The sequence below is a fragment of the Photinus pyralis genome, unplaced genomic scaffold, assembly GCF_008802855.1.
Source record: "Photinus pyralis isolate 1611_PpyrPB1 unplaced genomic scaffold, Ppyr1.3 Ppyr1.4_LG2, whole genome shotgun sequence".
In the NCBI taxonomy this organism is placed as follows: domain Eukaryota; kingdom Metazoa; phylum Arthropoda; class Insecta; order Coleoptera; family Lampyridae; genus Photinus; species Photinus pyralis.
Window position 1 is genome coordinate 352,917 of NW_022170403.1, and position 23,505 is coordinate 376,421.

The 23,505-nt window shown below is 37.6% G+C and overlaps 1 protein-coding gene and 1 long non-coding RNA gene across 2 annotated transcripts; one reads left to right on the plus strand and one right to left on the minus strand.

Moving 5' to 3' along the window:
- The first annotated feature begins 2,438 nt into the window (after positions 1–2,438).
- On the plus strand, positions 2,439–4,522 carry LOC116164298. The gene is made up of 3 exons (XM_031478450.1): positions 2,439–2,572; positions 3,529–3,780; positions 3,837–4,522. The coding sequence occupies exons 1-3, from the start codon at positions 2,450–2,452 to the stop codon at positions 4,494–4,496; spliced, it is 1,035 nt and encodes a 344-aa protein (XP_031334310.1). The 5' UTR covers positions 2,439–2,449; the 3' UTR covers positions 4,497–4,522.
- On the minus strand, positions 4,156–4,655 carry LOC116164299. Its single transcript, XR_004143859.1, has 3 exons — positions 4,553–4,655; positions 4,345–4,461; positions 4,156–4,293 (listed from the first exon to the last, which is right to left on the minus strand). It is a non-coding gene; the product is annotated as an uncharacterized LOC116164299 (long non-coding RNA).
- Between the last annotated feature and the right edge of the window lie 18,850 nt (positions 4,656–23,505).

Below are 23,505 nucleotides of genomic sequence, written 5' to 3' on the forward strand. Positions count from 1 at the left end.
AACTGCACGAAATTAGATGATTGTCATATTTACATTTAAAATTGCCGCTAATGTATTTAAGAATTTCTGCTGCACATATCGTATAGATCTTGGCCGTGATAACGCTACCATATAATTAACCTGCCGCAATTCCCTAGTTCTTATTTAAATAAGCGCATTATGCACACACACGCTGCACGCAAGAAGCATATAACCGAGTGTTTTAGATACAAAATTGATATCAAAATTAATTGACATGCTTTGTACATTCCAGAGACCCATTTGGTTGTGTACATCTTTCACATGTCGTGACCAAATGGAAATGCAACAACATGATACATGGCGTTTACAATGTTATGATAGTGTACCGAATTGCATATTCAGAAGGTATGGGTAACACGAAGTGTATCAAACACTGACATCCAATTTTCATAACTGGTACGTAATTATTATACGATTGATATTGTTGCTTATTTGCATAACTTCTGATAACAATTCCGAGGTTAATTGGATTATTTTTTTTGGCCATCAGCAATATTTTTGGGAGTCACACCACAAACCGTGATATGCAAAATGTTATATTTACAATATTGGTGCTTGGTGGGCTGTTAAGCTCGAATTTAATCCAGGCTAAATAGCTCTAAAATAATTTATTTTCAAAAAAAAATTAGTTACCGGGCGAAACCGTGCTTTTCAGGCAGGTGAAATGAATAGAAATTGGGAAAAAATAATTAAAACAGCTGAATTTTACGCGGGTGAAATCCCGGGGGTTGAAAGGGGTGCAAAGTAGTGTTTTGCAAATTGTGGCAAAACTGTTATAGACGAACATGTTCAATGTAAAAGTTATAGAGAATAAAAAAAGGAGTCACTTTTGTATCTGCACTATTTTCACATAACCTCCAATTTTCCTAGAAAAACCGGAAAAACTGATTTTTTGTTTTTTTATCTTATTTTTGCGAAAAAACTCGTAGGGGTTTGAAATTTGGCGAAAATATAACTTGTTTTATGATAAAAAAGAAGATAATTTTTTGGGCCCGCAAAGTTGAACCGTTTCCAAGATCTCACGATGTCAAAAAAAACCACCTCTTTTTCAAGGGGATGAAATAGTATATTACGTAACGAGTGTTGAAAGCGATACTTTTCACACGAGATGTGAAGTTTGCCATACGAGGCGAAGCCGAGTGTGGCAATCACACGAGTGTGAAAAGTGGCTTTCAAACGAGTCATGTACACTATTTTTCCTACGACTCTCCATACAACCAAAAATCTACTTACATAATGAAACAAAAGTTATTTTATTTGAACCAACCTACTACTAAAACTATCTAAAAATACGAAATAGATTCAATTTCTCTTTAACGAACTATTGTTATAATTACTTTAGCAAAGAGGTACTTGTCGTTTGGAGCTTCTGCAAGAAATTTACTAATATTATTAGACGTACGCTACTTTTCATAACGCAATTTAGTTGGTAGTAATTCGAGTGTAGTGGATTTTGCCTCTTCCCTGATGTTGGATGGAGTACACTCTACATCCATGGAAGAATCACTTTTCGCCATTAAAATTAAGTAAGGAATTAAACGCGTAGCGCAAGGGAATAAATTCAAAAATAAACTAATCGCAATTTTAGAGTTTGACGTACGCCTACTCCGTTGATGTTACAAGAAGATTAGACTACTACGAAAGCAAAACGTAACATGCGATTTGCTTTCTAATATATGGTAGATCTTATGAGAAAGCAAATCACATGGGTGCGTTTTGTTTTCCGTTACATATTGCCATAAGTGAGCGAAATTGTCAATTTTCAAGTAAACATAATTGTACGACATATGCCATTTTCAATGAAAGTCGTAGGAAAAATCTATTTTTTCTCCAACCACCTGAATAAGACGCTATTTTGTGACAGTGTTCGCTACGTAAAATTGGCGTTTTGCGGATTAATCGTAATCACCATGGCAACTGTACAAAAAGTGGATACTTTTGGTCCTAGTACCAAAAAGAAATTGACCTTGAAAGTTGGCCAATTAAAAAATTACAATGACGGAGATATGTCACATTGACATCGTTTTACATTGCAGGTTGTAAGATATTTCTGGGTATACATACAAATCAAATATTTTTGCATATTCAATGCAAATAATGCTGTTACCTATACGGATGTACATGCATTGAAAATGATTTACGCTCGCTATTTTTATTTAAACAATGTGTAACGTAATTTACATATTCGGTGAACGTAATTTTAATACGTATACAACCCGCCGTTGCGCGTAACGCCATCTACTTCAGACCCATTGCACTATTATCTGTCATTTTGAATTTAAAATTTGAAAGTTAATTGCAATTAATTTTAATTAAAAGACTGTATGGTAAGTTGTTTATTTCAATACAAAATATAACAATATTAATTTTGTATACATTAGAAATGACTGAAACTGATTGCGACATGGATTGCACTCCGCCAGAAATTATGGAAACGGCAGAACATGCGACTTTAGATTTGCTCCCTATAAAGTCGCGAGAGGTGTATGAAAATTCATATACACGCTTTATGACATGGCGCAATAACAATAAAGCTAATTCATTTTCGGAAATAGTTATTTGTGTACCAAGGCCGTAAAAGTGATCTTTTTTGGCCGAAGCTGCTGTTTGTGGCCGAGGCGGTAGCCGAGGCCGCAATCCAGATGAGGCCTAACAAATCACTTTTGGCCAAGGTGCACACAACATTTTTTAGGCGATCATCAAAAAAGAATTCAAAAATTTGCTCATAAACATATTTTTTCTGAAAATCATGGTTATCTTAGACAATTAAAAACAAAGCATTTCCTATCATGTAATAAATTATAATTAGCATCTTTGCGTGTGTTTTGTGCGTATCAAAATGGGTGATAGCGATAGTTCAGATACCTACCCAAAATGAAATTTTGGAAGCTGCAAGCGTTGCGACCCTAAGTCATATATGATATAAGAGCAGGCGTTTGAGAGTAAAAGTACAATCGCAACTTCCTCCGCTGCGCAAGATTTTAATAATGTCAAATGCAATAGGTCCTTCGTAACTGTGGCTTCCATGACTTTATAGTTAACATGCTGTACAATTATTAGAAACCTGATTACCTACTTTGATGGTAGGTATAGGTAGCTACTTGTGTTCTCGGTTAATTGCTGGTGATTATTCGTATAATAATGTAAGCAACAACATCTTCCTCATGTTTTGGTTCTACAATTCAAAAAGGTCTGCAAGCAGTAAAGATTGAAACGTCAAACTATAATTTTAAATGTGAACATTGTGATTATGCAAAATGGTGTGAAACATTCCTACAAGTCCGAAAATGAAAAAAACGCACGTGGATGGCCCAATCCTTGATGGCGCGAGACCAGATAGACGCTTTGTATCAAACAGATTACTGTTTCTCACACATCAGTTTCAAATAAGTACAGTTTGACAGATGTGTACAATAAAGTAAAGTTTGACAGAAGCGTACAATAAAGTGAAACTTTATGGCCGCATAAGCGACCATAAAATCAACGTTTTTGTGATGATAGCCTAAAAATGTAATTATTGCGTATCTTGCCGATTTAGCGACTAAAATCAAGCCGTCAACTCTTTGGAGTCATTACTCCATGTTGAAAGCAACGTTAAATGTCAAGCATGGTGTCGATATCCGCAAATATCCCAAACTTGTGCCTTACCTGAAAAACAAGTCACACGGTTATCAGCCGAAAAAATCAAAAACGTTGACGATGGAACAAGTGCAGTCATTTTTAACTGAAGCACCTGATTTCAAATATTTAATGACTAAGGTAAAATCACAATTCACAAAGTTCCCTTTGTAGTTCTCACATTGAAATATTTTTAGGTTTGTCTCATATTTGGTGTCGCAGGTGCATTACGCCGTGATGAATTGTCACAAATGAAGACGTCAGACATCACCGACTTAGAGGGTGCTTTATTAGTAAAAGTACCCAATACTAAAACAAAAAAACCGCGCTCATTCACAATTACCGGGGAACAATATTTAAATTTCTATAGAAAATATGCATCATTACGTCCCGCAGATATGAACACAAATCGTTTCTTCATTAAATACCAAAATGGCAAATGTCACAGGCAAGTTGTCGGTATACATAAGCTCACATCAACAGCGCAAGAAGTTGCCACTTATTTGGGATTGCCGGATCTGAAGCTTTATACCGGGCATTGTTTGCGAAGAACGTCTGCTACCTTGCTTATGAATGCAGGTGCAGACATCAGTGCCCTGAAGCGTCATGGAGGGTGGCAATCGACAAGCATTGCGGAGAGCTACATTGCAGAATCTGTAACGCATATGATGAAAACTTCAGATCAAATTCTAAATAATGACTTACCGAGTCAACAGGATTTTAATCTCGAACCGCAACCTTCCACCAGTCGTGCTGCAGAGTCTAACGTAGTTAGTGCACTTTCTAACCATCCAGTGCAAGTTAATAACTGCACAAATTGCACTGTAAATATTACTTTTAATTTAAATACTAGTTAGATTTCTTGGACGTTTTTGAGGTTATATTAAATTAAAGTTTCTTAAGTTTGCCTTACCTTGAAGTGTTTGACTTTAATGCGATGCTGCCAGGCCCCCCACGAGCATCTACACCTTATCAATCAAGTTCAATTCCAATACTTGGCTAAATGTAATCATACGTGTACGCTAGTCGAAGTAAGAACGAATAGGTTATAAGTTAACCTAAAAACTAGAGTGGCATGACACGTGAGGACATGAAAGCAGAAGTTCTCAAACTAGTAGTGAAACTGTGAACTGAAGCTAAATTCGAATATAATTTAAAGTAAAGGGGGTTGGAGAAAAAATTTTATGTTTTATTCGTACAAAAAATGCGTTTTCGGGACTCGGAAGGTTGCTGGACTCCGCTAACGCGTCGTCCAGCAACTGCCTTCCTCGTCCCGAAAACTGACATTTTTTGTACTAATGAAACAAATAACTATTTTTTCATCGTACAGAGGTGCGCGGGGTAGCAAAATTTTCGTAAAGGCTTACATTTTAATAATCAAAAATAAAAAATATTCCAATAGAAAAAATTTAAGAAAAGCAAAAACTGGGGGAACAGTTTTAAGATACAATAGATTAAAAGATTAAAAGATATAATACTATAAAACAGGCAGGAAGAAGAGTCAGTGAACAAAAATAAATTGTTCAGGAATCAGGATTTTTGCGGTAAAACTGCAGATAAAAGAAATAATAAAGATGTTTTAACTAAAACAGTTGAGCATAAGATAACAAAAGAGAATATTTAAACAAACATTAAAGAGAAGCAAGAAGACAGCTTTCGAAAAAATCTTTATTAACATCCAACATGTTGATTTATCATGTCAAAAACCGTGTATATCTTAAAACTGCTTTTTCAGTTTTTGGCGATTTTCTCGAATTTTTGCTATAGGAATATTTTTTTATTTTTGTTTATTAAAATATAAGTTTTCCCGAAAACTTTGCTACCCCGCGCACCTCTGTACGATGAAAAAAAATCGATGTTTCATCTCCTTGAAAAAGAGGTGGTTTTTTTCAGAAATCGTGAGATCTTGGAAACGGTTCAACTTTACGGGCCCACAAAATTATCTTCTTTTTTATCATAAAACAAGCTATGTGTCCTCCAAATTTCAAACCCCTACGCCTTTTTTTCGCAAAAATAAGAATAAAAAACGAAAAAAACGGGTTTTCCGGTTTTTCTAGGAAAATTGGAGTTTATGTGAAAATAGTGCAGATACAAAAGTTGCTCATTTTATTAATCTCTATAACTTTCACATTGAACATTTTCGTCTAAAATTAATAGTTTTGCCACAATTTGCAAAACACCACTTTCCACCCCTTTCAAACCCCGTGATTTCACCCGCGGAAAAATTCAGCTGTTTTAATTATTTTTCCACAATTTCTATTCATTTCACCTACCTGAAAAACCCGGTTTCGCCCGGTAACGAATTTTTTTTGTAAAAAAATATATAGCCTGGACTAGTTAGTTTTTTTTTGTTTTTGTTTGTTGTTTGTTGTTAGTGGAATTTTCTTTTGTTGTTCAGTGATGGTTAATTAACACATTTTCCCAAGTGCGAAAAGAAGGGGGGGGGCTGCGCATTTTCCACCTTACTTCGGTTTTTCCTCAATAACTGTTTTCCCTTACGTCCTACGGCAAAAGAATCATCTCTATCGCACATGCTTCCATGCCAATTCTTACCAAGATATGTCGCTTTCAAAAAATGCCATTTTCGAAATAATAAATAATAAGTCAACGTCAGTTAGAGGTGTAGGTGATTTTCTAATTTCAGGCATAAAGAGTGATCGCCGTGCATCTTCCATGGACTTTCCATCATCTTACGAAGAAGCCAACAGGCTGGCCAGAAGGGTCGTACGTACTGGCTGCAAGATGAAAGTGGCAAAATTTCTGATCCATTCAGTCACTTGATATTTGACAATGCGGACGGTGCATGGGTTTGGTAGAATCACCATCTTGTAAAGGATGTTACACAGACAATGAGACGGCGCACCACATACTTTGAGAATGTTCCGCTCTAGTCCAACTGAGACGATCCATGTTGGGGTATCATGGCCGGACATGGCTACGATTAGAGCCGCCTCCTCTTCTAGCATCCTTAGGTTCATCTAACGTGTGGGATGGCTTGAGTTACGTTGAGAGGTCCAACGACTTTAGTTAGCGAAGAAGTACAAAGGGCTCGCATTTGAGGCATAGCTACGCGTGGACTCTGTCCACCTCAGGTACTTGGTTAAACCTTGGTACAACAATGGCTCAATATGCTTATATTGTTTCATATAAGTAAATATTGGTTCCACATTGTCACAGTAATGGCAATTAAGCATCTACACTAGTTCTTTGAACCACATGTTGTAATAACATTTACTTAATATTATAGAGGAGACATAGAAAACCTAATATTGTTAAATATTAACAACAATATTGTATTCTCAGCGTCCTAATAAGTAGCTTGGGTCACATATTGTAATAATATATCCTTAATATTGTGGAGGCAACATAGAAAATCTTATATTGCTATATGATTTTGTAAATATTGTAACACGAACATAAAACCAGTATTCATCTGATATAGATATTTTGAGATGATGCCAATATTGTAATTAGCAATATTAAGACAATATTGTATTCTCAGCTTTTAATAAGTTGCTTGGGTCCCATGTTGTAATAATATATTTTCCTTAATATTGTGATTTATTTATTTTATTTATTTATTTATTTATTTATTATCCCTCTCTTGTTATGGGCCCTCAACAGGCTTGCGCCCAATTACAGAGTGACCCGCATAATGCTTTTTAGAGGTGCCTCTGCAGAAGGTCTTAAGTTGTTCTGTACTACTCCTTACGAATTAGAAAAACTGCAGGGAAACCTAATTCGGAGTAGTCGGCAGAATGCTCGAAACTGGTCTAAGGTAATTCCCATCTCTGCCACAGATGGAAAAATTCACCTCAACCCAGGTTCGAACACCCGGCCCCCGGATTTATAGTCCAACGCTCTACCACTGAACCATAAAGCCGGTGATGGCGATAGTGTTTCAGATTTACATCGATGTAGAATACTAATATTTCTCCCAAGTTACAAAAAGTTCACATTATGCCATTGGGCCAATATTGCCATTACGGAAAACGCATTATGTACCATCTAAATAGCATTATGCGGGTCACTCTGTAATTGGGCGCATGCCTGTTGAGGGCCCAAAACAAGAGAGGGATAATAAAATAAAATAAAAAATAAAATAAACCCGTACAAGACCCGCGGGCCGGATTTTAGAGACTTAGGTACCCTAATACTACTCTGATGTCAAAAATGCACCGGGAATTGGTCAATAAAACGAAAAATATGCAATATTAATCCAAGTTTTTGTATCATCTTCAAAGAGGCCCCCCTCCGAAATAATACACTAGGTCAACGAACAACCCAATCACCAAAACATTTTTTAATCGCATTTTTTTGGAATGGATGTTGGTTATTAGAGCTACAAAGCGAGTCACATAACAAATATGAAGTATTTTTTAGTACTACAACGGTCAAATCAGGAAAAAAAAGTTGCCCATCGGGTTGTCCGGTTATTAATTAATTGCGCGTGGTTACAATGCCCCAGAATTGAATTTCCTTTTCAGATACAGTAAAAATATACAGAGTAGTCATTTTCATACCCTCGAGATGTTACTATTGATTCGCTTTTGTGTATACAAATTATAAACGTTGAAAATGTTCAATAAAAAGTCCATTCAGAACAATATTAATCAAACACTAACCTTTTTCTCTGTCTCTTCAGTTTTACCACAGCAACACATTTTAGTACGATCTCCGACTCATGTTCTTACCTGAAATAAAATGTAAACACATTTAAGAACATGAAAAAATATCAAAGGAAAATTAAGTCACCAATGAGAAGTTGCGAGTTACAGAAAAACTTGGCACTTTTATTTGAAGCTTAGCCTCTGTGCCTTTGATTTTGTCAATCATGTAGGAAAGTACTTAATTATGAAAATGGCTTTGAGATGAGACACGTTTGCAAAACACGCCGTCGAAAAATCAGCTTGCAATGACATTTTGTGATGCGGTATGACATTTAATTTCAATCTTTTTTATATTTATGAAGTCGGTTTGGGTTTAAAGTAAAGGGATATTGTTATTATTATTAATTAAGAATTCTGGACGTCAATTATATTTTTTTTCGTTGTTCATATTCGTAAGGAAAGAAGGGGAGGAAGGGAGGAGTCAAATTCATTAGGATTTTTGTTTTTTTGGCGCTTGAAACAGTAATACCATCCTAAAGTATTAACGATCATCGCACAGCCGTAAAAATTAGTGCCATCGAGATAATATTTACAAGTAAACATTTAGTCCCTCAACTAATACCTGAAAAAAGCAGCCTACCCACGACGAATTATTCAACCTCGACAAGATTTTTTCGCATGGTGCAATGAATTATTTTATGATGTCTCATAGTAAATGTATAGCCGATCCGCTATAAAAACTGACTTTGTTTAAAAAATCTAGGATATGAGAAAGAAATGATAAAATTACGCGAAACAATATAAAAGTGAAATAGTATTGGCAGATGCGAGCCAACCAATATGTGCGTATATGAACTCGTTGATGTAACAAGAATAAAATTGAGAAGTAACTTCAAATGAAAATGGGAAAAGTAATACATTTCAATTTTAATATTTTATAGAACCTGGCGACCTGACCTCTGAGACGAACTTAAGAGCCGCTTAAGAAAAAAATTATTAAAGGGGAATACGAAGGGCGTTTGAAAACGTGAAGAGAGGAAATTGAGAGGAATTACAGAAATACTTAAAAAGAAATTGAGAGAAAATTAAGGGGAACCTGAAGAAATTTTGAGGAGAACTTAAAAATAACTTTAAGAAGATGGCAAATTTAAGAAGTCCAGGAAACTCTCACCTGGGGGTAATTATTGTACCAAGAAACTAATTATTTAATTAAGCATTTGATGCACGGAGGACATGCTCGGGCGCCACTGGTGTTTACCTCTCTCGGAACTAACGGATTCGGTCCAGATGTGTGGTGGGATCGCAATCGCCCGAATTCCGGTCCATAGGGCGAACATTCTTTCATTAGGCCGCTGCTGCGACGCCCGCATATCTCCAGGGTGGACTAAAACATGTTTTCGTGCAAGTAATTGATGGACACACTGTACATAAACGACCTCTATCAGCGTTATTGAACACTCGGTACTTCAAAAAACTCTATTGGGCGCTTCGTTACGAAGAAACCGTAGCTGCCAGATTTATTTATTTCTTCTAGGAGTCAGAAATAGAAGGTAAAAGTTATGTTTTAATTTGTAGAGCCTGGGTAGATAGAAAAAAATTAATATTTTAGGATTTCATCTCCGTGAATTAATTAATAACTAAGTTTAGTTCCCCAATGTAAAGCGAAAACGAGCCAACCTATTGCGATTGGCTCGTAGTTCCATTGTAACAATTCGCGGGCTACCGAATTTGGAAATTTTATTCCGGACAACTAAGTGAGTATAATTAACCATGGTTAATTAACTGTGTCGCAGCAAACCTTGCCTGATGGGATTGGGTCTAGTGGTATTAGAAGCGCGTTTAATTAACTTACATTGCTTAGATTCTTAGGACGTCGCGGAGCCTAGTAATTAAATAAAAGAAGTTTTAATTTTTTAACGTTAGCGCCGACTGGAAAATCCGAGTTCATTTCCAATTTTTTTGGGGATCTTTTGGCATTTTTGGTTGTGCTCGCGTATATTTTGAGCTCGAATTAGTTCCTTTAAATTCACCCACACCGTACCATTGGTTTTAAATGGACTTTTAGGATGCTTTCCTGCATTTTGTCTCCCAGTAGACATTCGTACTTTCGTCCTGGCTTAAGACCCCCCACGGTTTCCGTGTGCCGCAATTTTATTCTTTTAGGTTTAGGTGACCCGCCATTTGCCTGGAGTTTCCCCATCTGATTGGCTGGAATAATTCACCACATATGGTATATTACAATACACGTAACGAAAAGCTCGCCCTGTACAGTACCTACTAATGAAGTGGATCCGTGACAAATGGGGAATAAATAATTCACGGAATAATTACGAAAAGAATATCGAACTTTGAGTGTCGAAACTTGAAATACCTACTTTAGATGGGAGCGGAATTATTTATTTAATTAAAAAGAGATTCTCCCGCCCACAAAATTCGTGATTTAAGACTATAATGTAGCCCACGTACGTTCTATCGCCGATTGAACGAATTACACAAATATTCTTTAATGAAATGACCGTCCATTATCGAGCTATATCATTTAACAATAGCAGCGAACTAAAAGCCTGTCGGAACATTTACGTACCGAATCACTACTATTTTGATCGGATAAATTATAGACAGGTATTAACCTTTCACGTTCGTAAATCAATCACACTTATAATAATAGACGTACAATTGGCCATTTAGCTTCCTCCAAAAGTTAATTTACAACTTTTGTGCCCATAAAATACATGCTTAGGGAATACAATATCTAATTTACTTCGCCTTCAAGTGCGATGAAATGCCGTTGTTACAGCTATATAGGGAGAATGTCAATTTCCATAATTTACATCTTAATAATATCGAGGTTTAGGCGAGGTGTAATAATGGACGATATTAGAAAAGATAGTAAAGTTAAGCTATACTCAGTGAAGGGAATTTTGTTCCTGAAACCAATTTGTTACATTCTTCCATGTCATGATGAACATTTTTTTCTATTAATTGACTAATAAATTGCGTATACTTGAGCAATCCGCTGGTGGGTTTTGATGCTTCATTCAGCTGTCAATACTTTGAGTTTTTTTGTTGTTACGAACATTACCAAGACGCGATAAGGTTCCTTGTTTTATTTTAAAAGATTGACAGCACAAAGCGTGGTGTATAGTAATCACTTAAAGTTTGTGAAGTCGTCGTTTTACTTGCAGTATTGCGAAACTTTCATAACATGTTAGTGGTGCGCAAATGGTAGAGATTCTGGTGGATATTATTGAAAACTCAGTGGCCACAAAAAGCGCATACTGTTAGTTTTCATTTTAAAAATTTATCCACCCCCTGATCCACCCATATAGTGAAGAGTGTTTTAAAACAAGCTCGATTCCACATCGATCGGGATCCATTTTCAATGCAAACAGCGGCTTTCTTGTCGGTACATTTGCTGTAGGACTTTCATCGCCCATACCTTAGTCTTTGTGTTCCACAGGTCCAAATTTATTTTAAAAAAAAGTCGATTCTCGATCGATATGAGATAAGTCTTTTCTGGACCTAATTTTCAAATAGGATTAAAAATCTTTTTTTTATTGTACGTGAATCACAATCTCCGTTAAACACTCAAATGCGTGCGAAAAAAGGCCTTTAAAACACACGATCTTTAAAGTTGCTAAGCAATGATAGGTATGACTTTTGAAACTGTCATCTGGGTGAAATAAAAAATCCTCTTAGGTCGCTTTCTGTAAATGTAGAACATTTCTTTGGCTTGTATCTATTCTTTGGTTGAAGCTTTCACAAACGCGCGTAATAATTTAGGGTATGCTTCCAAATCTGTTCCACTTTTTAATCGCAGTATTGTTTGAAGTTTTGAATGAATGCACCAAAAGATAGAAGATTTAAATACCTTTACAATTTCCTTCATATTCCAGCATTATCTATGCATTTAAGACTTTATTAGTAAGTAACTTCCAATTCATCCATGGAAACAACTTTTCATATTCTTTATAATAGGCTTTACTGGATTTGGATTTTACAACAAGCGATTTATTTATTTGACGGTGTATTATCTTTTTCAACGGAAATCGTTTTATTCACAAAAACGATGAATTTTATAAGCAAACGTCAAGTGACATTTCCATGGCAATTGTGAAATTACGAACACCCAGACCACTTAATTCTATTCTATTCTATTCTATTCTCAGGGGAGCCCGACCGGGCAGCACTTAGGCACATCAGAGGCCCATTGTGCCTACCCCCTTTCTTCGCAACTGAGTTCAGAGCCCGTTCCTCTCAATGAAGGTTAGGACCCTGTTTAGCCTAAGTTGCTTCACCCTCCTCGGTTCCAGGTATCTGTCTCCAAGGAGTTGATATCTGTCCCTGATCAAAGCATCACAGTGACAGACCACATGCTCGGTAGTTTCATCTGCCTCGCCACAGAACCTGCACGTTGGACTCCTCCGCGAGCCCAATGTTGTGCAGGTGATAGTTGACCATCCAGTGTCCCGTAAGGACACATGTGATCTTCCTAATCTGGCTTCTATTCAGTTTTAGAAGCTTAGAAGACCCCGATTTGCCAAGGGGCCCTGTTAAAAAGGCCTTGGACTGCCGGAGTCCGGTTACTTGTTGCCACTGAGCCTGGAATTGACTGGTCAACCAATCTTTAATCCTGGCCCTAACAACGGAGGGAGCAATCCCTAGGGTAGGCTCGGGCCCGACGAAGACTCCACCACTGCCTTCGCGAGCCAACTCGTCCGCCCTTTCGTTGCCCCCTATTCCGCAGTGCGCTGGCACCCAAATCAAGCTTACCCTATTAGACTCACCTAATCTATCTAGGGTTCGCCTGCAATCAAGCGCCGTAGCTGATCGGAACCTGTCTACCGACAGGGCCCTCAACGCCGCCTGACTATCACTGCATATGTATATATGCTTGTTACGGTAACCTCTACGGAGGTTTTCCTGTGCACAGGTCATGATGGCTAACATCTCTGCCTGAAACACGGTGCTATGCTGACCAAGGGAGACGCTGACGCTGGCTCTCGGTCGATCACCATATATACCCATGCCCGTTCCCCTTTCTGTTTGGGACCCGTCTGTAAACCACACGAGCCCCTCAGGTTTGAGGAACGAGCAATCCGAGTTCAGCCACTGCTCCCTATCCGGGAGAATGACTTTATAACGCTTTGGTCTTAGCAAGATAGCCCGGATCACGTCCCTCCTTGCGAGGAGGGGATCGGTCCTGAGGGTTTCCTCCCAGATCCGCCCGTGCCCAAGGCTGCCTCGATCCTTCCATTCATCCCAATCGTTTAGCCGTATGGAAGCCTTCCGAGCCTCTGCCTCCACAGCTAAGTGTAGAGGCTCTAGGCCCAGAAGTGCCTCCATGGCCAAGGTTGGCGTGGTTTTTAGGGCTCCAGTGACTCCCAGACAGGCGAGTCGCTGGACCTTTCCTAGCTGCTTCCTGTAGGTTACCCTGCGCATGGCAGGCCACCACACAAGTGCACCATACAGTATTATTGGCCTTATCACTGCAGTGTAAAGCCAGTATACCAGTCGAGGGTTCAAGCCCCATGTACAACCAAAAGCCCTTCTACATGCCCATAGACATGCAGTGGCCTTTTTGCTTATGCGCTCAATGTGCCCTTTCCAGGTCAGACGGGAGTCAATGATGACTCCCAGGTATTTCACTGACCTGGTCAGACCCAGTTGACGTCCTCGAAGAGCGAGTCCAGCAAGATCCGCTTTCCTTCTATTCGTGAATGAAACAACCTCGGTCTTTTCCGGGTTAACGGAAAGGTCATGGCTACTGCACCACCTATCCACCTGTTCGAGAGCCCCCTGCATGAGCTCTTTCACGGTGTTTGGAAACTTCCCAGTTATGACGATCGCGTCTAGTACCAGGCACCACAGAAGTGGAGACAACACCCCACCCTGTGGACATCCTCTAGTAACCGATGAGCTCATCTCCGTCATCCCAATTGAGGAGATAATGACTCTGCTTTCGAGCATGGCTCGGATCCATCTTACGATCGACCCATCAATACCAAAGCTCTCAGCAGCCTCACTAATCGAATCGAACGTGGTGTTGTTAAACGCACCCTCGATATCTAAAAACGCTCCCAGAGCTATCCCCCCGGAAGACATTCCCTTTTCCAGCCTGCACACCAGGCTGTGTAGAGCCGTCTCCGTGGACATACCAGCCCTGTAAGCATGTTGGAACGGATGTAGTGGTCTACTAACCAGTACGCCATTCCTTATGTATGCATCCACCAGCTTCTCCACCGTTTTTAGAAGAAACGATGATAGGCTGATGGGCCTATAGTCCTTCGCCACGTCATATTTAGCACGACCCGGCTTAGGTAGGTACACAACTCTTACCTTCCTCCAGCTTTCGGGGATATACCCTAAAGCCAGAGAGGCTCTGAAGAGATGCAACAAGTGTAAGAGCAGCGGCTCCAGGCCCTTCTGTAGAAGAGCCGGGAATATCCCATCCGGTCCTGCACTCTTAAATGGGCTGAACGTGCTGACCGCCCATCTCAGAGATCCCTCGGTAACCACCCAGGATGCTACCTTCCAGTTGATCGGCCTTACACCGACCCGAGTAGCTCCCTTTGGTGGGTCCGAAGTTAAGTAGTCCCCGGAGCCTGGAAAGTATGTTTCCAGGAGACATGTGAGAGCCTCACCCGCGGTAGACGTATATCTACCGCATGGAAGCCTCAGTGTCCCCACCTTTTGCCCCGGGTCCTTCAAAAGGATTTTACGAAGTTTTTGAACTTCAGGAAGACCTTCCATGTTACCACAGAAAGTCCTCCAAGATCCTCGTTTCGACCTTCGAATATGGTCCTTATACCTGCGCTGGGAGATCTTAAGATCTTCCCAGTCCGCAGGTAACTTAGTTCGCATGGCCCTATTAAAGAGCCTGCGAACCTCCTTGCGAGCCTTTTCAAGGTCTGAGTTCCACCAAGGTGTTCTCTTCTTCCCTCGAAAGGTACGCAGTTTACAGCTGTCCTCATAGGACGCTGTTATGGCGTCGCTTACTAATGCGGCCGCCTCTTCCACCTGCTCTGCTTTCCGACAGAGCAAAGGAGACCACTTAATTAGACATGTATTCGAGTATAACTTCAATATGATTTCATTGTATTTCCTATTTTTAAATTATACTGCAGGTATAATAAAAAATACTATAAGATACACGTGTATAATTTGGTCTTTAAAGCACATGCAACCTTAAAGGCACTCCGCTTGGCGTCGTGCCTTTAAACTCGGTGCGTGTGCTAAAGACTTGATTATACTTATCTTAATATACTATTTTTGCCATACATTTTGTTGTAGTGCTTTGAACGACGATTATTCCTTGCATTTACTTTCTACAGATTAAGATCCACTAGAAAGTGGATTCCAGGTCGATTTGAGCCAGGTCGGTTTTCGATCTATTCGAGCTATACACTTTGCTTATTTTGCATGTTGCGGCTTTGTCAGTAATAAGTTCAGTAGAGACCAAGCTTTAATAAAGCATTCAGCTGCACGATATGAGCATCATCTTTCGATACAGCTAAGATTCCAAAAGGCAATCGAAAATGGAGTTGATGGAACTTAAAATCTTCTGTAGAGGTACCTCTAAAAAGCATTATGCGGGTCACTTTGTAATTGGGCGCATCATGCCTGTTGAGGGCCCAGAACAAGTGAGAGATAATAGATTAAAAAATACTTGCCCGGGACAGCATCACACTGTAATTCGCTCTTGTCCTTAAATTACACCTCCGGTGTTTGTATACCCTTGATAGGAGATGCAATTATTTCGAAGCAATTATACCACACGCAATTTACGTGAATTATAAAGACTACATTGCAAATTATTCAATTTAATTAATCAGCGTTAAATGAAAAGAAATTGCCTTGAGGTATTCCTGTATTTGAAGTTAATACAATTAACTAATGCCTGATAATCTTTTCCAAATTTCACTCTATTATCGAGTTTCATTGACAGACCTGTCTGGAGCTCCACGCCTTTGGTTTACACAGGTGTTTAAAAGCATGCCTATAAATTATCTACGCGATGGCACGGGTAGGCCGTAAATATATTGCGACAGTTTCTTGTATGAGAACAACCTATACTAAAAAAATTTAATGGAACGGGGTAGGGGGTCATTTTCTACATGGAAAACCCTGTATTTTGAAAATTCTAATTCTACATAGAATTCCACTAATGAAAAACTTGCAGTTTCAAAGAAAATCGGTTTTGCAGGAACATGTTTTCTATCCATTATTTGGAGGGTAGATGTAACTCTAAAGCTACAAAACTTCATATTCGTACCTATATCTCAATTTTTTTTTAAATGGAACCCCTTATATACTTTTGGACCATCCTTTACTTATTCTGTTATCTATTAACTTAAATACATATATAGAGTGTTCCATAAAAAAGTTGAGATATACGAATATGAAATGTTGTAACTTCATACCTACATATATAAAAAACACCATGTAAATAAACTTTTACATATGGGATAAAAAACATATTCCTAATCACTAAATTCGAAATAAATGATATGAAACCTGAAACCAAAATTTAAGAACTTATTCTAATGACAAACAATGACTTATATAAAAACTATAATTAGAATCTCCTTTGAAACGGTTTCGTTGTTTTAACATGCATGACTTAAATTTCATGTAAAATTAAAATTTGAAACCAAATGTTCCATATGAAAACATGTAACTTTTTTACCTCGGGAATAGGAGCCCGCGAACGTATTTACTTTTTACAATTTTTGCTTGAGTGTGAATAGTTCTTGGCGACAGGAAGTCACGAGTGAGGCCAAATTAATGGGTATGGGAATGCGTGACAATCTCGCTGTTGTTCAAGGTTTGCGAACTGCCAAGTAGAGATTTCTGACAAGATGCTTTTCTAGATATGTGGTTGGTGAAAAGAAATGAATTCTATTGGTAGGGTAGAGTTGGGCGTATTTTTTGAAAAGGATGGGGATGCGTCCGCCAAAGATAACAGGGGCCATTAAGCGTCAAGCCACGACTCACCCGAAGTTTGTACAGAGTGATTTCCTTTTGAGTTGGTGAATAAACTTAAACTAAATTGTAGAAAATTGCGTAGAAGAGTACGATTTCATGCTGGTAAAATTTCAAGAAGATTTAAAGTGTAAAATTTTGCGCTCCAAGTTGCATTGATGCAATTAATAAACTACATCGCAAAATTAAAATTAATCCGATCATCTAAAGCTCTAAACTAAAAGCAAAACCATTATTTATTAGTCATACAAAAAAAGGTAGATACAGTAAGTTCAGTCAGTAGTTGGCGAGTTATTTTTGAGATGATAATCAATAATCCTGCCCTCCTACTCCTCCAAGAAATAGTACAAAAAAAGCGCAAACGGAGTTTTAAGCTTGCGAAATAAAGATAAAACAGAAAACTGCAGTTAATGTTTCTGATCGATTGTAAAGGCAATATCTCAACGCAGACATATTTCATTTACGTGTGGAGAATATTAGAGGGTGTTTTTATTGGAATAATGTGTTTTTTGTTTTCATACTTCCATTTTGGCGTCGAATTTGCTTGTCAGCTAACTAAAGAAGATAATTAAGGTGGAAGATAAGAGTGCGCACTATTGTCGGTGGTACTGAAAATGTCTAATTAGAGATTAACTCATAAATTTCAATAGAGAGTGCATTGATCACGAAAACGCAATGGTCAGTGTAGGAATACGGGAACTATTTCTATTAGTATCAATTTGCTATCTACCAAATCTTTTACATTGTAGTCAACTACTCCCCTAGCATACAGCTGCATATATCTATCTAGTATAGCTCAGGGACCAATTACGGTTTTATTTACGTTTGCATAGCATGTCATATCGTTTTCGGTCAGTACCTTTCACAGTGGCTTAACTATTCATGCTTTATTTGTTATTGTGAATAACGTGCCCTAATTTGAGTATCGGATTAACAGCATCTGGATCATTGTAGTCGGCGGCAGGATTGAATTACGTTCAATATACCATAGTAAGTGCCGCACGGTTGATTTGATTGACGCAATATAACGATGGCGACTTTTGGTGCTTTCATGTTTGAGCTTCAGCATTACATTTTAATGCATTTACGATTTAATCTCATCGCTTTAACAAAATTTCTCTTGAATAGATTTTATGTTTACATGTATCCAATTCCAAGCTGGCATGTTGCTTCGAATTAGCATTGTATCATGTGTGGAATACCCTCTCGTGTCGCGTAACGGGAGCCCGATGGCGGATGATTATTTAATTCGAATTTTATTATTGAGATTTCGTTGTATGTTCTTTTGGTATTCACCAGTGTAGGGGGGAAAAGAATAACCCTGCCGCAAGAATGAGCTGGTGGAGGGTAGGCGATTGAATTTTATTGTGAGGTGGGTATGGGTTTTAGAGTCCCTCTTTAGCTTCTTCAAACCATCCCGGTAATCACAGCAACATTACGGTGGCTTCTGTCACCATTTAAAATGCAACACTTCATGTCTGGGTGTCTAGGGAAGTGGCATCTCTAGGTACAGCTCTTTGTTTGCAGCCTCAGAATTCTTTCCAAGACACTGTATGTCTTTTTTTCCTTCTTGAATTAGACACGATCCTCCACAGTAAAAAGGACACATGGGAGTACTTAGTCGAGTATTTGTTGGTCACTAGGTCAAACAGAGCTTCGTTCGGTTTGAGGTAAGGGGTTGAATTTTATGAGGTTTGTTCAACTTTTTAAATTTGTATATGAAGGATGTAAATGGTGGTCTCATTATTCGGTAGAATTTACTGGATACGATACTGACTGGTTATATGCGCGTGAAAGCTTAGGGGGTCGGTACGTCGTGAGATATGCATTGGAAGAAAACATCAGTTTTATTTGTGGGGAAGGTTGTACGTTCTAGAATGGGTGTGAATTAAAAAATAACAGTAGTGGGAATTATGTTGTTGGTGGTAAGCCGTGGGGCGATCCGCGTTAAGCTATGATGGCGTTTGCGTTGAGCGGTTAAAAAAGTTTAAGTCCATCACCAGTAAGATATGAACGGGGCAATTCGCGTCAAGAGACGGTAGAACGGTTGCAATTGAGAGAAACGTTTCAAGAGAAACTTTAGAAGAACTTGACAACGAAAACTTTACAAATTAGACGCTTATGTGTAAAGATGCTAAACGTAGATCCTGAGCTTCAAAAAAAGAGTTAACCTCTATTCGAATGACCCCATCTACAATAAAAGAGAAGCTGAAGAAAAGCTAATATAAAACCCAGAGCGCAATTATAAACGCTAATTTAAAAACACTTATCAGATGAAAAATACAATACTCAATACAGTAACACAATCAGTTCGTGTCACTCGAATAAATAAAAATGCCGTAAATTGAAATGCAGTAAAACCATTATAGGCAAATAATCTGAGATGTGACATGTGAATAACAACGATTGTCACCTTAATTAAACTGTAAACTGGATTGGAATTCCTGCTAAATGGTGTTGTTAATATCCCCAATAAATTCCCTGCTTTCGTCGACTGATTACACAAGAGTTGTTAGTTATTCCGCTTAATGCCATTAAAATGTAATCTAAACATACCCGTCATTGTACTGCGCCAAATTGCTAATCGCAAATAAAGCAAATAGTTGTTGGTGAAATATAGTATTTGTTTGTTCTTCTGATTTAAAAATCCCGGTTAGGATTAATAAAAATGAAACGTGAATACAGACGATCAATACGGATTTCCAATTTGACAATATTTATTTAAATACATATTTAAACGAGCGGAACTCGTCCACGAATCTCCTCCCTATCAGTTAGACTTAAGTATGTGTTTGTAGTGTAGTTTTTACCTGTAAATTCAAAATTTGCTCTGTACACTTAAAATACCTAGTGTTTTGCCTTCAGGAAACACCTGAGAGGAAATAGCGAAGAACTTGAAATGAATTTGAGAACGACACGAGAACAATGTAATGGGAAACGTGAATAAGAACATACAAGATACATGATGGGGAGCTGGGAAATTTAAAGAGAGGAAGGAACACTGGATTTTAGAGAAACTTTATGGGACCCTGGTGAGAATACGAGGAAAATTGCAGAAGAAGTTTCTTAAGCTTAAGATGAAATCCAGAGAAACTAAGGTGGAGTATGAAGCGATTTAAGAAGAACTTGAGAAGGATTTGCAAAGAACAAGAGGAGAATTGGATGGGAACTTGAAGGAAATAGTAAAGGGAACTGTGTAACATTTGAAATGAAAATGAATATTAAGGAAACTTGAGAAAAAGGTGTTACAAACCTGAAAGGAACCGGGAGGAAGTTGAGAAATTGACACGAAAGGGAAATGGAATTGAGTTCAGAATCTAAGAGCTTGAGAAAACTAGTACGTTGGGTACGCCAAAAAAAACTGCACTTTTTGATTGGAATATGCCACTTTCTGTGGTAATAGTTAATACCAAAAGGCAACTTTTGAGATAGGGAGCCACTCGAAAATCCGTGCAGGAAACCAAAATGGTGGCCGTCAAAATGGCGCCATTAGCCGCAATATATTTTTTGTATCTCTGCTCCTAATAGTCCGATTTTAATTTTCTTTTTTTTTATTGAAAGCTCTTGTGACGAGGAAACTTTTTTGCTATATAACATTTATCTCTAAAACTTAAGGATTTAGCACAATTTTAAAAAAGTGTTTTTTTTACGAATTTGAATCACAAGTAAGCTCAACCCGATTTTTATGTGTAACTTGTCCACGTCAAATGTTAATATGTAAGGATTTGTATTATTCAGCACAATATTCTGACTCTTAAGGTCTGATGATGAATCGGTCTATACGATTCGAAGTCGATTAGCTAAAGAAATATTAAAATTCAATTATTTGAAAAACGAGTTTTATTTATTTATTTATTTATTGTTACAAACTACACAGGGCACAGCCCTAATTACGTAGCAGGTATCTATTATCTATTAATGAAGGGTTGCTGAATAATAAGTATATAATCTAATAATGACATTCAACTAAAAAATGATACAAACTTTCGCATACAAAAAATTAAAAAAATATGATACTGTTGGGGTGTAAGAAGCCCTACTAATTTTTTTCTTTTATCCTTAATTGAAATCATAATGTTTTATTAATTGTTTGGAAAAAATGTTAAATATTACAGTATATTTCTCCTATTCACTAAGCTTTGGATTTCAAAAACTTTCCTTAGATCAACCGATCTAACACTGTTATAGTTAGGATAAGTGCCAAATTTTTTATAATAGAGAAATCGTAAAAACTTATTTTGGACTTTTTCAATTGCTTTTATTGAATTACACGTGTTCGGATGCCAAACTGTGCTAGCATATTCAAGCTTTGGTCTAACTAATGTAAAATAAAGTCGTTTAACTGTACTTATGTTTTTGAAATTCTTGGTTTGCCTCACAATAAAACCCAAAGTTTTGTATGCACCAGCCACTGTAATATTTATGTGTTTATTAAAGTTCATTTTATCATCGTAAGTTACTCCAAGATCCTTTATGGAAGTTACACGTTCCAAACTTAACCCGTTAATTTCATAATTAAAAAAGAGTGTACTCTTCTTGCGCTAAAACGATAATACATTGCACTTTTTTATGTTTAGAGGTAATTTATTCAAACGGCGCCACTGATACAATTTATTAAGATCATTTTGAAGATTTAAACAATCAGAAATACTGGTTATAGGCATAAATATTTTTTGGTCATCCGCGAAAAGTAAAGATTGACAGTTACTAAACTGAGAAGGCAGATCATTTATAAAAATCAGAAACAGCAAAGGTCCCAAAATAGAGCCTTGCGGTACTCCAGAATTAGCTTCAAATTTGCCTGATGTGTTACCATTAAATTTCACTGCAAGTTTGCGACTGCGTAAATAAGAAGCAAAAAAGTGTAACAAATTGATTGATAGGCCATACTGATAAAGCTTTCTTAACAACAAATCGTGATGTACTTTATCAAATGCCTTCCTAAAATCTGTATAAATTTTATTGTATCAATTTGTATCGACAAATAATTCACTACGTCAAGAAAATAGTGGTTGCTATTTAAAAACAGTATGTCCCCTTTGACTGTGTAGAAGTATGCTACTGACCCCAAATTGAATGTACGTGGATTGGTAGCAAACTTTTTATAATTATGGATGTCATAAAAAGCTTCTTTAAAAAATGATTTGAAGATAAAATTTTTACCCTGTATAAAAAGCATATCCGGAAAACGGTTAGCCTCGCGGTTAGCATTACGAAAAAAAAACCGATAAGACCTACAAAAATAATTCTTTTGTTAAGGGATACCCGGGGATACCTATAAAAAATATCAAAATGTATAGGCTGCCCTCGAGAACACCCTATATACCTAAAAATACGTTTTAGGCTTCCCCTCAGGCTTCTCGTACCAACAAACCGTTACCATTAATCTCAACCATTGAGGCCGAGATTGAGGCTCTATCGTCCGCTTACAGAAGGTGGATTCCCTGTATAATAAAAATGATTCAACTTATATGAATAGGTATCTAAAACTTGGAAATCATAATATTCCGTTAATATTCTTAAAGAAAACCCGAGAGAAAACCATCGAAAAAACCCATGATCTGATAAATAAGCACTCCAATTTTCACATTCGTTGTAGCTTAAACCAACTAGTTAAGTAAAATAAGAGCGAGAGTAAGAGTTAAAGTTGCTATACTGCCAGCTATACTGAGTGTTTCTTTAAAAGCAGAGTGTATTTTCTGTTTTTCAGAGAAAAAAATTGACGAGGCTTTTCCTTTCAATTTTCATAATGCTTGATTTCGTGCCTGATGAAACAAATATTGCGCATTTTTTCAAAAAAAAACATGGCGGATTGAAATTTTCCGAACTTGCAGGGTAGATACAAGGAGTTTTGGGGTTGTATCGATTGAATTTCTAAACGATGGCCTTTTTTGTCGAAAAGACCGGGATATTGCACAATTAAAAGCTTACTTGTGATTCAAATTCGTAAAAAAACACTTTTTTTTAAATTGTGCTAAATCCTTAAGTTTTAGAGATAAATGTTATATAGCAAAAAAGTTTCCTCGTCACAAGAGCTTTCAATAAAAAAAAAGAAAATTAAGATCGGACTATTAGGAGCAGAGATACAGAAAAATATATTGCGGGTAATGGCGCCATTTTGACGGCCACCATTTTGGTTTCCTGCACGGATTTTCGAGTGGCTCCCTATCTCAAAAGTTGCCTTTTGGTATTAACTATTACCACAGAAAGTGGCATATTCCAATCAAAAAGTGCAGTATTTTCCCCATTCTAGCCATGTACCCGACGTACT